General features: G+C 43.4%; 1 protein-coding gene across 9 annotated transcripts in view; it reads right to left on the bottom strand.

Annotated features, from left to right (window-relative positions):
• The window catches only part of NEK11 (NIMA related kinase 11), a 248,985-nt gene that overhangs the window by 67,390 nt on the left and 165,808 nt on the right, over nt 1-15,787 (bottom strand). Inside the window, exon 14 of one of the 9 annotated variants that reach the window (XM_023620929.2) lies at nt 730-4,936. The exons of the other annotated variants lie outside the window; for them this stretch is intronic. Within the exon in view, the coding sequence (XP_023476697.1) occupies nt 4,919-4,936 (18 nt within the window). The 3' untranslated portion in view covers nt 730-4,918. Of the gene's footprint in view, nt 1-729; nt 4,937-15,787 lie in introns of those variants that run through there. 9 annotated transcript variants of the gene reach the window in all.

The raw sequence follows: 15,787 nt of genomic DNA, 5'->3' as shown, positions 1-15,787 counted from the left end.
ATGTCAATATCATACCACGTTTACGTTATCATTCACCTCGTCTACACACATCAAAGTTTCTCACCCTGGGCACTAGTGACATTTTGGGCCAGATAATTCTGGCTAGTACACTGTAGGATGTTTAGCAGCCTCCCTGGCCTCAACCAACTAGATGCCAGGAAGATACTTCCATCACCCCTTCCTTCAACCCTGAGATATGAAAACTGTCACCAGACACTGCCAAGTATCCCACAAGGAGCAAAATCACCCTTGGTTGAGACCCGTTGATCTACACATATCTCTATCTCTACATACAGATTTTTTCTACTGGTCAAATCTGAAATGATTTAAGGATCAAAGTATATGATATTAACGAACTATAAGCCATCAAATAAAATAAGATGCCAACTGTACCTTTTAACATTTGAAAGAAACTCTCTATTTTGAGAAAGAGACAATTTATGTCAAGATCAGATTCTACAGTTTTTGCATTAAATAGAACCTAGGAAAGAAATTAAGGAGCGTGTTTTACCATGTTACAACTTAATTTAGCAACCAATTCATTCCTAGTGTTCCAGAAATTACCATTTAATTGAACATAAATGACCTCAACAGAAATACACCCACTTCCATGAGAAAAGGGAGAACAATGGGGATGAGTGCCACCTGTAGGGGAGGAAGACATTTCCTCTTCCCAAATGGGGGTTCATCTGGCCGGAGAACGAATTAAATTCACACGAGACAGAATAGCAAGAGAAAATTAAACAAAGCTTTATGAGGAACCATGGCCCGGGGCCTTTCTTCCCGAAGGAAGAAAGGGCACCGAAGAAGTGGGGTGCACAGAATGGTTATATACCCCCAAACAGGGTGTTTCACATGTGATTGAAATGTCCCTTTTACAATAGTCACGAGGCCGCTCTGTCAGCACAGAACTCGATGGAAACGACAGATAGGTCGGCTGTCCCAGTGAACACCACGAGGTGGCAGGTGTGTTGCCTCGGGCCGGGGTGGTCACAGATGAGCGCGGCAATCGGTTCCCAGCCTAAAGAAAGATGCTTAATCTTTAAGGAGATGCCAACGCTGGGAGGGGGAGGGAAGTCAGTTACAGGAGGTTACCAGACTAGCACAATAAAATGCAGATTTTAAGTCCTTGCCTTTGGTATTGATTAAGAGTTTTTAGAGAGAAGGTCATCTCCTTTCTTCTTCCTGGTACAGAGAGGGAGGCACCTTTACAGATAGAGATTTACCTTACAAATGTAAATGTGTCCTAACAAAGGGCAAGTTCCATTCCTCAGAGCCTCCTTGCCTGTCCCAGTTTATCAAAAGCAATCAGCCTCAAATAATCCTGATGCCAAAGAGACATATCTTGGGGTGGTCAATTCCAGGTCCCTACACACCCCTTTCTGAAGATGTTTCCTGGCATTCTACACCAAGCTTGCACTTTAGCAAGAAGTTCAGTCATGGAAAACATCTTTCAGGAGCATATTATGGCTGGTGCAATGTGGTGATTATGCTGTTGACTGGAACTTCTGCATTTCCTCTTTGTTTCACAATTTAAATTGATCTCTGGGGCGGGCCCAGTGGTGCAGCAGTTAAGTGCATACGTTCTGCTTCTCGGTGGCCCAGGGTTCACCAGTTTGGATCCCAGGTCCGGACATGGCACCGCTTGACAAGCCATGCTGTGGTAGGCGTCCCACATATAAAGTAGAAGAAGATGGGCACGGATGTTAGCTCAGGGCCAGTCTTCCTCAGCAAAAAGAGGAGGATTGGCAGCAGTTAGCTCAGGGCTAATCTTCCTCAAAAAAAAAAATTAAAAAATTGATCTCTGACAGAACTAAGTGGCCTGAGTGAGCAACCACATCTTGCTGGATGCCAAGTTACGGTGCTACCAGCCTTCAGTCATTTCAGCCAAGGGCCAGGAGGCTGATTTTCAAATGCTGTGAAATTAACCTAATGGCTTTTTTGCTGATGAATTTAAATGTTCTTCAATTCTCTCCCATAACCATCAACCCCTCTCTAACAGGAACATGGCCTTAGAGGCATGAGGAATATCTTGTAAGATTCAGCTCCAAAAAGCTATCCCACAGATTCAAGTTCAGTCAAACACCCAGATTGTTTTTCAGAAACAGATGCAGTAATTTGGTTAATGAATTAGAAATTGCTTCTGAGGGGGAAAGGGTAGCTGTTCTAAAAAGGTCCAGTCAGATCTGTTAACGTCCACGAGAACTAGCACTGCTTGCCTAGCAGCCACAGAGAGAGAGAGACGCTATCTGGAGCAACCTCTCCTTCTAAACAACATTTTGTATAGATATTTAAAATAATATGTCCTCTAATAATTCGTATTTATTTTTTAATCTGGAAAATATAGAAAATTATCAGAAGAAAATAAATATCACCAAAGATCCATCATTATTAACATATACACCCACAAAATTATAAATGCATATTTAGTCAATCTTTTCTACATAGATCTATCTTTTAGATATTTGAGATTACACTCTATATGTATGGTATACATAAAATATACACACATACTTTTGTTTGGACTTTCATCCCATGCTATTAAAAATTCTTCAGAAACATAATTTTAACGGTTGCACAATATTGCACTGTAAAGCCACATCATATTTATTTACCCATGCCCATATCGTTGGACATCTAGGTTGCTTCCATTTTTTTGTTGTAAATGATATTGCAATGACTATCTTTGCACATAAGTCTTTACCCCATGTTTATTATTATTCCTTTAGGTTAGTTATTCAGAAATGGAATTATTGGGTCAAAGAGTGTGAACACTTAGAAACCCTCCTCTTTCTCTGCTCTTGCCCTTTTCTTCACGCTTCCACCCATCCCACCTAGAGCATTTTCTCCACAAGGAGCCACAGTGCCTTCACACTCTTTTCATCCTCCTCTCTATTAAAATCTGCTTTCTCTCAAGAAAAGAGACGATAGGTCCATTAAAGCCAAGATGATTGATTAGTCTCATGTGTTATCTCTGGATATTCATGTTTCAATAATGGATACAACCTCATATCAGAAGAATTAACTTCTAATAGGAGAAGTTTAGGCAGCAGCAAGCAGGCAGGTCAAAGGAGGCAGTCAAGTGGCATCTTCACAGGCCTATAAAAATCACACTGCTAAGATGCTCATTTAGTTATCAGCCAGTCCTGTCTGACTAAATAACCCAGATTATCTCCTCACCTTAGAGCTAGGTGTGGTGAAAGATTTAGTTCACAAAAACAAAACAAAAACATGTGTCACTTCATTACCTGCTTGTCTTCTACTCAGGAAACATGTATTAAATACCAGTTATGTGTCAAATGTATACAAAGACGAGGAAGACAGATGCAGCCTTGGCCCACCATTTTGGGTCAGATAATCCATTTCCATAGATAGGAGGGAAGAGAGCACATGAGCTGAGGCTGGGAGGGATGATAGTGTGTCCCTACGGTGTCTGGCCTCTATTGTTAGTGATTTACTGCTTTCTCAGCAGTAATTCCTCCATCAATTTCCCTGGCAATGCATGTTCTCCAATATCAGCTGGTAGGATTACAGAAACCAAGTTGAGAAACCAGTACTACAAAGGTCTTTCTTTTCCATTAAAAGAAAAGGAACCACACATTAAAAGCAAACAAACAAAAATCCAATAGCTATCCTGGCTCAAGCCACCAGGACCTCCTGCCTAGACCATGTAAGGACCTCTTTACTTCTCTCTTTGCTTCCGCTGTGGCCTCATTTTAATCCATCTCCCTCATCATAGCCACTGCTTTGTTGCCGTGCATAGAATAAAATCCAGATCCCCCGTGTATAGAATAAAATCCTGTCACGGCTTGCCACACCCAGCACAATCCAGCTCCTATTGCTCTTTCCAACCTCCTCTCTTTCCACTTCCTCTCCTACCCACCACGCTCCAGCCACGTTGGTCTCCTTTCTTCAAACACACCAAGGTCTTTCCCACCGTGAGCCCTTCTCATTGGCCAAGAATGCTCTTGCCTCACATTTTTACAGGACTGTCTTTCTCATCCTTCAGAGCTCAACTTTACACCACCTGCTCAGAGATTCTCTAAGCACTCACCTAAATTAGGTTTCTGCCACCACTTTGGTCAACCCTATTGCAGTGCCCTGTTATTGTTTTTTGAGGCACTTATCCAAAGATATAATTAATGTTGTGTTTGTTATTATGAGCTCCCTGAGGGCAGGGACCATGACTGTTGAGTCATTATTGGCTCAGCTATGGCACATGGGAGGCAATCAATAAACCATTTTGGAGTAAGTTGACGAAAGAAAAGCGCACAGCAAGGCAACAGTCAAAAATTATTACTCTCTGTTTCTACCTCATCATGCAGATTTTACTTAAACGTATAGCTTCTCAACCCTGTGAAAGCTCTGAATACATTTTCCCATTGAATTCTTTCAGAGGCTTTTATTTGCAGAACATTGTTCCAAGCCAGCTGACTGGGCATCTTCTTCAATCTGCCTTTTCTTCTTGGCGCTCAGATGTTCTATCACAAGGCTATTTTCTGTCTGCTTCTGAGGCGACCTCAGCAACAGATACGACCTCACAGACTCTCTCCAAACTGGAGCTTCCTCTGGCGGAATCTTTGTCATGACCTTTCTGGGAAACTTTCTGTTGCTGCCTCCCAAATGACCAAAGATGAGGAACTTCTTTCAAAAGATGGCCCCACTGTGGGCTGAAGCCTTTGCTGCAAGCTCTCTTTCCCTGTGGCCACCACAGGGTATGCTCCATCAGGCACTGCAGGTGGACAGCTGTGGGGGATTAAAGCCTCAGGTGGAGTACGTGAGTGGCAGGCTTGGAGTTGCTCATCCGAAGTCAGCTTTGTGCTCATTAGTCTCTCTCAAGCTTTCTCTGCTTCATGGTTGGTCCTTCCTAGAGCTGGGTCACTATTCCTCCTGGTTCCATATTCCAGCAGGCCTCACGTCATCTTTCCTGTGGACCCTGTGACCCATGAGGAAATGGACCTTTACTGTCTTGGTCACAGATTTATCCTCCTTGGCTTCAACAAAACGATTCCTCATCAACTGAACCACAAAACCATCCCTACTACTATTGTTACTAAACAACTTGTCCTGACATTTACCAAAGTATGTGCCAAAGAACTTTTGTACAGGGATCTATGAAAATATGTGTTGGAAATGCTGTATATGTTATCTTAGAGATTCACAATTCTCATGAACATATTGAAAGCTCTGAGAAGCTCTTTAGCAAAGACCCAAAACTTTGTTCAATGTAGTGTTTCTCAAGCCTAATTGCCCATGAAACCCAGTCCATTCTGTGGAAATCTCAGGAACACTCTTTAGGAAATCCTCAGGTGGACCAATGCGTTAGTAGAGCTTCCTATTTTAGTTCATACATTCTAGGGTCCCCAGGCGTCTTTATCGAATTTAGTCCTGGGACTTCTGCAAGCTCTCTGTCCTTATTCTATTTTTCAAGTAAAAATTTTCTACTATGAGAACCCCTATTCTGTTAGATGTATGTTCCTCTGATTGGAGAAAAGATTGCTTTAGCATCCCTAAATCTAAAATGCATTGAATTTTTCAATTAAAAAATTTCTTCAGTTCTTTCCTTTTTTTTCTGTTTTGAGGAAGATTAGCCCTGAGCTAACTACTGCCAATCCTCCTCTTTTTGCTGAGGAAGACTGGCCCTGAGCTAACATCCATGCCCATCTTCCTCCACTTTATACATGGGACACCTACCATAGCATGGCTTTTGCCTAGCAGTGCCATGTCCACACCCGGGATCCGAACTGGCGAACCCCGGGCCGCCGATAGCGGAATGTGGGAACTTAACCACTATGCCACCGGGCTGGCCCCTCTTCAGTTCTTTCTTTGCGATTAAAACATAATGCTTTTCCCACCACTGGCCTAAAATCACTATTTAAAATATTTAGTAAGCACTAGCATTTCAGCTAGCCACCTACATCCTGCTGCTTCACATTAGAATCAGGATTCTTTAGATCCTGGAGCAACTTCTAAAATGAAGAGAAAGATGCAACTTGGTTTTGCGTTTTTCCCTGCAGAGTTCAATTGAGAAGGTTTTTATACTTTGGCTTTAGAAACATAGGTCACATTTACCCAAAGATATTTTAGGATGAAATTGGAGAAGTATTTTTGGAATCTCACATTTGGTGATGGCAGACCTGTGTCAAATCCTGTGTTAATTTGAATATTAAAATTCAATGTGCTTCAATGAATTTCTCACTCTCCTTTTAATTGCTAACCTGTGGAGAAAAGTCTAAAGGGGGCGATGAAAACGGTTAACAGGAGACTCTTGCCTGGGGTGATTTTTGCCTCACACCTGCGGTAGGGAGGTTTTCCAATCTGGCTTCGTGCTCCTAGGAAGCGGACCGGACCGCTTGGCCTGGTTTCTAGTCACAGATCAGCTTTGGAGGTGAGGTCTGCAAACATCTGTGGCTGACTATTCTCAAAGCTAACGTCCTTAAAGCAGCCGATGATTGTCTGGGATGCAAACAGCTGTCCTCTTTTTATTTAGTAGATACATAGTTCTACCAGGTGATCCTCAGACTTCACTGTGTGTAGGAATTATCTGGGGATCTGGTTAAAAATGCGGACTCTGATTCAGCAGGTCTGGAGTAGGGCTGTGATTCTGCATTTTAAAATGCTCCCAACAGCTGCTGATGCTGCTGGTCCACGGACCACAATTTGAAGAGCAAACTTTAGTCAACATGAGTGATATGGGCAATGAGTTCAATGGTAGACTTCTTTACTGAGTCTGCCATGAGCATTGTACCAAAAACGACTGGTTGCCTTAGAGAATTCTCATTTATTCAATTAGTTTGAACGTTACTTTGAACTGGGAAGAATTGCTGTGTGCACCTATGTTGCTAACTCAGGGCTTTCACTTTCAGCACTGTTTACCTTTGGGCTGGGTAACTGTTTGTGGAGTTTGCAGAGACTGTCCTGTGCGTTGTAGAGTATTTAGCAGTATCCCTGGCCTGTACCCACTATTAGTACCCTCCCGCCTCCCAAATTGTGACAACTAAACATATCTTTAGACATTTCCAAATAGCCCCTGGAAGGCATAATCCCCACTGGGCTAACTTGGAATCATCTGGCATCGTGATATTTGTTGCAATCTGTTACAGAGTATCTGAGTTCGCAGACTTTTAGTTGACTACAATATAGACGTATTTCACAACTCTAAGTAAAGTTACCTTCATGAAAAAATAAAGTGATTTCCAACAAAGACTGTTTAAGTGTTAAGACTAAACATTTCACTTTCCCTGCTTGGCTGCAAGAACTTGATACCTTTTCTTTGCTGAGTCTTACATTTAAAATAGTGGAATATGTGTGCATGCATGTGTGTATACAAATATACATGTGGGGGGGTATAACTATATAATTTAACTTGAAGACATAGATGCTAATATATACATTATACATAATATATATTTAAAACAATAGCAAAATTTCTCCCTTTACACTTGTTTTCAGTCAAGAAATATTTCAGGGACTTAAGTGTGTAAAGTACGGTACTAGATAGATAACTGAAAAATTAAAGGATGACAAACTCAATTAAAAGAATCATTTTTATCATTGAAGTCTTCTGGGTCAGATACTTTAATATCGTGAATCTTGCATACACTAGGAATCAAAAGTTCAGTTAAAATGTTAGTTTCGAGTTAACACTTTTTGTAGTGTTCTGAAACCTTTGAGCCATTAAGAAAAACCAACCTGTAATTGCCAAGCGCTTCTGTTGTTTCCCTAGGCAACTTTCTATTGATATAATTAGAGAATTCTGACTCCCAGAAAACAGAAAAATCTCCCAACCATAAAGAACTCAGTGGTATAAAAAAGAAGTTTTCCAGTCTGGGAAGAAGATTTTCTATGAGCGTTATATAGTTGGAATCTGAAACTCTAATAGACTCAAAGGACCAAATTCTCAAAAGCCTTCTCATATGGATGGACACTCGATAACAGAACGTGGCAGTGAAAATGTAGTTACAAGGTTTATACCAAACCAGAACTACATAGCATCTTATAATTTCATCTTTAGTTTTTAGTGGCAAGCCCAAAATACTGTCATTTGTGCATGTTGCAAGCATTGTTTGTTCCTTGAAAATTCAAACTTTAATTTGAAAGTCGGCAAGATACTGTTTTGAAAATATGATCCAGCAATTATGCAACTATATTTCTATGCTAATATTTCTTCTAGAAAAAAAAGACTCATTTAGCATCTATATCACCTAGGACAGTTTCAGCTACAAATAACCAAAAACCTGCATAAAATGGCTTAAACAAAGAGCTGTAGTTTGTTACTTTTTAAGCATTTTCAGAGCCCCCTCTTTCCCAAAAATGTATATCTTCACATTTTTTGGTGAGAATCAATTGCATGTTCATCTTAAACCAATCCCTGGCAAGTGGAATATGATGGCCAGACTGGCTGGAATGAGTCAGGATTTATCCAAATCACGAGGAGAGGTAGCCACTGGCACAGAGCTGAGGCTCTGACAGATGGACCAAGGAAGAGGGGCATGGCCAGGGGTTAAGAGCATGGACTTTGGAGCAAGTCCAGCCCTGCCATTTGCCAGTCATGTGTCTTGAGCAAGTTATTCAACCTATTCATGCCTCCATTTCTCCATCTGTAAAATGGGTTGTCAGGAGGATTAAATGTTAGCATTTTTAAAGTGCACAGATCCATGCGTGGCACATATTAACTGTAATATGTATTTGTTAAACAAAATGCTCAAAATGTTTGTCAGGTACACAATCAATATGTACAGCATCTTGGAGGGAACCCAGTTTAACTTTCAGCTCAAATTGTTGGATGGATAATGCAGTTGAAGAAATCTCTTTCTGAAACAGTTTGTTTCTCAAGCTGTTGCTGACAGACACTTATCCAAGAGACTCTGGGCACGGTATTTCATGCCGCAGCTAGGCTTCAGTGACAAGGGGTGAAACAAGGAAGGAAAAGAGGCTCTGTCATTTCCTTGTGGGAACAAAGCAACGAGAACCCACTCACAGGGAAGCCTAGTCCCACGAGGTTTGTTTATCCCAAGTCTAAGGACATTTGGCCTTCATGTGGATGAGGAAGACACCACAGAGGAAGGAGCCAAAGAGAGGCAAGGCAGAGAGATGTAAGATACTGCATCCCTCACTCCTCCGCTTTCCCCAAGGAATATCTTCCTCTTGTTAAATGAGAGAAAAAGAACTGTAAGTTGGCTTAAGAGAAACAAAGCATTTGTTTAAGAGAAGTCTTGAGCAACTCTGAAACTTGAAGAGTTGGAGATAAATCAATGTGAGAGGCTTTAGTTGCAAAGTTAGGTAAATGAAGACTATTTATACAGCTCTCTTTGAAGCTGAATATATGGATAAAGAGATCTATCAATGATATCAGTAAAATGATAACTAGTACACAATATTGTACCCCCTGAGGAATGAATTGTGAATGAATGAATGAAAGGCAACAGATGCCATTCGACCTTAGTTTGGGATGAGGGCTCAGTTTTGGTACCAAGAGCCCCTTAGCGATTGTACATCTATGTTTAGACATTCTCAAAAGCCTCCCAGAGGGTTCCTCTTACTGTTCCCACCCCTTGAGGCAGTGAAAACTCAACCATCTGTCTATATACAGCAGCATCAGCACTCTCCTGGCAGGTGGGCTATGTTGACTCCCATAGGCTCGGCCACAGAAGGCTCGGTAGATATCAACACAGACATAGACAGTTTCACAGCTACAAAGTGTCTTATGTTTACAGCGGCTGAAAGCTGCTCCAAATGAGTGGGAACAAATGCCTTCATGTTGTGCTGCAGGCCTGACACAATGCTCTCTGTCTGCTGAACAGCCCAAGCAGGCAGAGATCTCTAAGTGTATGTACAAAGTGATATAATCTTCCACTCTGGCTCCAGCCACAGACAGGAGTTCAGCTAAGCTTCATCTTACACAGACCTGCAGGCACGGCCTCCCACCCAAGGGTCCCTATGTCATCGGATGTGAGGGAGTGAGGGGCTGATTTCTTTCACCTCTTGTCATCTCTCCTATCAGAGTCATTGCACAGGGTGAACCCAAACTACACAGAACCCTCTTCCCTACCCTCCCTCAGTCATTCTGGAATCACCTTTTTTTCCTGAGAGACTTCATTCAAGTGCACACAGGGCCTCCTTGAAGCTGAAAAGTCATACACAGGCCACAAACAGCCAAAGAAGTGGCCATAATGCGACTAAAGACATACATGTCTCATTATATGTATGTGACAATCACAATTCTGTTGTAGTTTTTTAGCGGTTTTTCTCCTCTTGATGACATTATCGATAATGTATTATTTTTATTGAGGTAAAATTTGTGTACAGTGAAATGCCCAGATCTTAAGTGTACAACTGAATAAGTTTTTAAAAATGAATATACCCACATGGTCACCACCCAAAACAAGATGAAGAACATCTCTCTTAGCCCCGAAAGTTCCCTCATGCCCCCTTCCAGCCACTCCCCACCCTCCACAGCCACAGTTGTTCTCATTTCTATTGACACAGACCCATGTTAAGACATCTCAGTTACCCTTTACTACATCGGCCTTTCACTTAAAACAGCACCCACTCCCCTTACAAGATCTTCAGGCTGCAGCCACAGCTGGCCTGACCTCTCCAAGCTCATCCATCTTCTTGCTCACTATGTGGTTACTCGAACTTGCCAAGCCCTTTCACGCCCTGGGCCTTCCCACAGACTCTTCCCCCTCTGAGACGCTCCTCTCCAACTCCCTTTCCTTATACGGATGGGCTGGATTTTCCTTCCTTAGGTCACAGCTGAAAGGGCATCTTCCAGAAACTCTCCAACTCCCCTCTTAGGAGGTCTCCCCATGCCCCCAAATGCCATTTCCTCTATCACCTCAACATCTCCCCTTCCTAGTTGCTCTTATCTGTTGGTGTCCTGGCTTATTCACTACTAGACTGCACACTGCATTCATTCATTCATTCATTCATTTATTCCACAAGATCTACTTAGGATTTGCTCTGTGCTATACACTGCTCAAGGGGCTGGGAATACAGCAGTGAAAAAACCAGAATCTGCCCTGCCAGCTTGCATTCTAGGGGGAGACAGAGCACAAATGAATAAGCAAATAATAGTGGTTAAGTCGGATGGTGATAAGGACTATGGAGAAGAATAAAGCAGGGAAAGGGAAGAGGGAAGTCTCAGGCCAGCAAGTGCTACTTATATAAGGTGGTCAGAGTCCTCCCTAGCACGATGACATCAGAGCAGACACTTGAAGGTAGAAAGAGAGCAAGTCATTTGTGTATCTAGAGGGGAGGGCATTCCAGGCTTCCAAAGGCAGGAACATGTCTGCTATGTTCCAGAAACAGAAAGGAGGCTGGTATGACTGGAGTGGGGTGAGTAAGGACGATATTCATGGTGATGGAAGAGAAGGGCTCCTCCATTGGTGATGATGGCGTGCTGGAAAGCCATTGAACAGACTTTGCCTTTTACTTTGAGTGAGATATTGGGGTCGGGGGGGGGGGGTCTCTGGGAGACCAGTTAAAAGCTCTTCAATAATCCACTGGGGAGATGACAGTGGCTCTGGCAGTAGAAGTAGAGGTGCTGAGTAGTGATCATATTCTAAAACACACTCTGAGGGTCAAGCCACTAGGCTTTGCTGATGGACTGGATGTGGAATGTGAGTGAAAGGATGGGAGTCAGAGTTGACTCTGGAGGAGCTGATTTGGACTGGGGCTGGGGTATATTGGCTCACTTTTGGACATGCTTAGTTTAGGATGTCTATCAGAAGTCCACGTGACTTCTAACCCCACTCCCAGGCAGACTAGATGTGTGAGCCTGGAGTTCTGGGAAGACAGAACTGAAGAATGGAAGACATGCATTTGGGAGTTGACAGTCTACGGATACTATTTAAATATATGAGACTGAGTAAGATGTCCACAAAGTGCGACTGTGTCTGTTTTGTTCACCACCACATCCAGTGCCTAGAACACCCAAATATGTGATGTATAAGTGAACGATCCAAGCAACAACCCATGTGCTTTCTTTTCTGCAAGTTGGTTTACTAAGCTATTGTCCACTCTCCTTCAAACCATTCCCACAAACAGCCCTGAAAAATGTCATTAAGTTACAGAAACCAGAACACCAAGGTGACCTTACCCATTTTGTGCACACTCAGGTGTGCCTTTCACATCTCAGTTTGATCTCTCTAGAAGCCAAGCCCATGCTTTTCTGCATTCATAATTCATAGGGAGACAGAGGATGCCATTTAGCACAAAGCCATCGGACAGAACCCAGGGCACCTTTGTGGAGGCCTCCCTGAAATCGGGAAGCTGACATCTTAACTCCTATCTCACTGCTGACGGTTGCCTTCTGCCAAGGAAAAAAGGCCTTAAATGCGTGTGGTGATGGGAACACGAGCCACATCTGCAAAACTCAGACTACAAACAAGCCCCCCTGACTCCTATACCACTGAAAGCCTCCATCACTGAGTTTGGAACGGCTGAACCATGACTGATGATGTGTCCACATCTCACTGCTAATGCTTTGTTGACCCCGCATTATTAGAACCTCGGACCGCAGCTGCCTCCTATTAAGCCCAGGTTTGTAGTGGGTCAGCCTCTGCGGGCTTGCTTCAGGGTTTCCAAGACCTTCGGAGGCACCCAGTACAGAACACTTAAGACTTTTGGATTACAGTTTGGAAATGTGAAAGATGGCGTGAAGAAAAGAACCGTAGGGATGGTGGAGCGCCATCACGATGCCTACCCAAGATCACGGGCAATGGGTTTTTCAGGAGCTGGTGAGGCTGGTGCTCCCTTCGCTTCGCTCCATTTCAGAGTTCCAGCAGTGTGGAGGGGAGCCTGTCTCCAGTCAACCCCCTCCCTCCTACAGCCCACTTGCTCTTGATTAACTACCTCTCTCTTTACGTGCCACATGTCCAATAGTCTAGGCAAGAAAGTCCTGCAATGTGAAGAAAGTTATTGCAACAAAAAGGGAAAGAATTTTCATGTTCCCAAAGGTAACCCTCGTGATAAACACTTCTTTATTGCAGATTACTATTTTCGACTCCAGTTCTAACTTTATTCCTATTTATGTCCCACAGAGTAAGTGGGAAACTTGGCCATGTGTTTTAAATATGATTTTAAATCATCAGATCATGTTCCATTTTCACACATTTTGGAGCTGTCCCTTAGGTCCCAAGCATCTCCTTTTCTAACTTTTACATTAAGTTTTATACTTACCCAAAATAGCTACTAGTTGACACAGTTAGTATTTACTGGTTTGGATCCCAGCTCTGTCAGTGGACCAGGTGACCTAGGTTGAATTAGTTATTCTCTGTGCTCCACAGTTTCCTCATTTGTAAAATGAGATAGATGTTAACCCCATACAGTGCTGTGAGTATAAAGTGGCATAAGGCACATGAAGGACTTAGCACAGCACCCGGCACGCTGCCAGGCAGCTCTGCTTTATTAACCATTAACTACTGTTTTCTCTGGCATGGTGTGGCCCCATGCGCTTCCAGATTAGCGGGTTATGTAGAAAGGACAGCACCTCCCACAGCATCCCAGATGTGTCACACTCCTTTCCTCTTAGAGTGGATACCATGAAACGGTATTCACTCTCTCTTTCCAGATGAATAAAATATTCAGAAAATAAAATTAAATTTCTCTGTATCATTGAATCACAAAGTAGTGGGATGGGCCTTTTGTTTGCAAAGGCATTTCAGGGGGATTTTCATATTTTCTGCAGACTCTTTTGTGCCCTGTATGGTCAGGGCGCCTCAGCTCTGAGGATAGCTGGGGAGACAGGAATTGGTGTCAGGCTTGGGAGAATTGCAGAGAAAAGCCCCAAAAGTACCATTCCAACTAGTCTTATCAGCTCTGTAAAAGTCAGCATAAACCTCTCCACCACTCTCACCCTGCAGCTCCAGGAACAGCACCGCAGAGCACAGTGCCGGTCATTGTCACCTCACACCCTCATCTGCCTACGGGCCTCAGCTCATCCACCAACAGGGATGTGGTGGAGGCCGGTGACCTTCCACCCTCCACGTGAAAGGACTGTATGGACTCTGCACTCTTCCTCAGCTTTGCTTTGTCTTTATGCATCCTATCACCTTCCCTCTTTTCCCTCCATGCTTTGCTATTGGGGCAAAAGTATAGGCGTGATCCTAAACAAAAGGGCGGATCTAACTTAAAAGACTTAGGGACTCAAGCCTTCCACAAAGCCCACTGTGCTATGTCCCAGAGCAAGGATTGGCTGGTCCCAGTCTGACCAGCAATGCTAGAGAGGGAAGAGGGAACACTCACGACAAAATGAGGGCTGGGATAGGGGTATGGGTGGAAATGTCACATCAAAGTCGCTCCTTTGAGCAGCACACACTGGGTCCACAGAAGGCCCATTACCTGGAAAAAATGACACATCACGCTGCTAGTATTCACTAACACCTTAGCAAGGCTGTCTGCTTTCAGCGGGAGGATGTTGATGGAGCAGTGATTCAATAGCCTTCAATACCTGGGCTGGCTGCTTCTTAGATCTGAGGCCCTCTAAGGTCAAGTCAAGACAAAAAGTGTTTCTTCCCAGGTAGGAAGTTAAATTAATTGTCAGATCATGCAAAATAGCAGGTAAATCAGCCTCACTATCCAAACTCAAGAGTTCTGGCAGCGTCTATAAAAATAAAAATAAGAAAACAGTGGGAGGAGAGAAATCTGAACCCCGTAATAGATGTGAGAGGCAGGCTCTTTTTTGTTTTAATTCCCATAACTCAGCACTTTTCCTAGAACTGGTCTAAATTTTGCCTTGTTTACATCTCAGTGATTCTGTTCAGTAATGCAAGTCTTGCCAGAGGACCGGATAATGCAGTAGCCCCTCGGTATTCCCTCGCAGCTAGTGTGTCCATTCAATCATCAAGGAGGTGGAGGGGTTATAACTGTCGTGCAGGGAGAAGACTGCACAGGGGAGTGGCTAAAAGTAGAGTCAGACAGTCCGGCTACTTATTAGCTGTGTGGCCTTAGAGAAGTTACTGTGCCTCACTAAGCTTCAGTGTCCTCTTGGGAAAAGTCAGGATATCACAGCAGTCTCATCTTTCCAAGCACCTGGGTTTTTTAAAGTCAGTGCATAATATAATCATCAATTATAGAAAAAAATGTGCTGTTTCTTTTTTGAGCCCCAAATGAAATAGTTGATTTGTGCTTAGGGACTGCATTGTATGAAAAACACTTACTATCTTCAAATATTACAAGTCTAGGGCAATAATTCAAAGCAACAAGAGGTTCACAATCTGATCGACACACAGGAACTGAGATGCACTGGGCATCATTCACTGCTTGACTGAAATGTCAGGTAGAATTGCCTGAAATCTCAGCTGATGCTCTCCTCCTTTTTCCCACCCTCACCTTCTTCCCCACCTTCACCTTCTCTCTTATTTGAACTCCAGCCAGCTAAATTCTAGTTTGATGCAGTTCAACTGGAACATACACATGAAAGGATCGGTGCAAGAGTTAAAGCAATAAGGCATCTAAGGCAGCCGTGGAGGTGTGCCACTTCCACGTCTCGTCAAGAGTGAGCCTGCAGCAAGCTGTGTAGTGAGTGCAGCCTCCACCTGCTGTGCCTTCAGGATCCATTGCAGTGTTCAGGCCAAGGCCACACTCTTCCCAGGCAGCTCCCAGCCAATGTGAGCATAGGAGGGATTCCAGAGCCAGGCCATTCCTGCCCAATACGGACTCTTCCAATGAGCAGTCTTTGCCCTGGGGCTCCCTGCTGGCCTGGCCAAGACTTTTTCAGAGCTGCACTGCAGTCTGAAGCTCTCACCCAGTCCTCCTTCCTGCCCTTCCATCCTTACCATCA

Source organism: Equus caballus, chromosome 16 (assembly GCF_041296265.1).
Source record: "Equus caballus isolate H_3958 breed thoroughbred chromosome 16, TB-T2T, whole genome shotgun sequence".
Lineage (NCBI taxonomy): Eukaryota > Metazoa > Chordata > Mammalia > Perissodactyla > Equidae > Equus > Equus caballus.
Note: the sequence above shows the minus strand (reverse complement) of the source record. Positions and strands in the feature narration are given on the sequence as shown.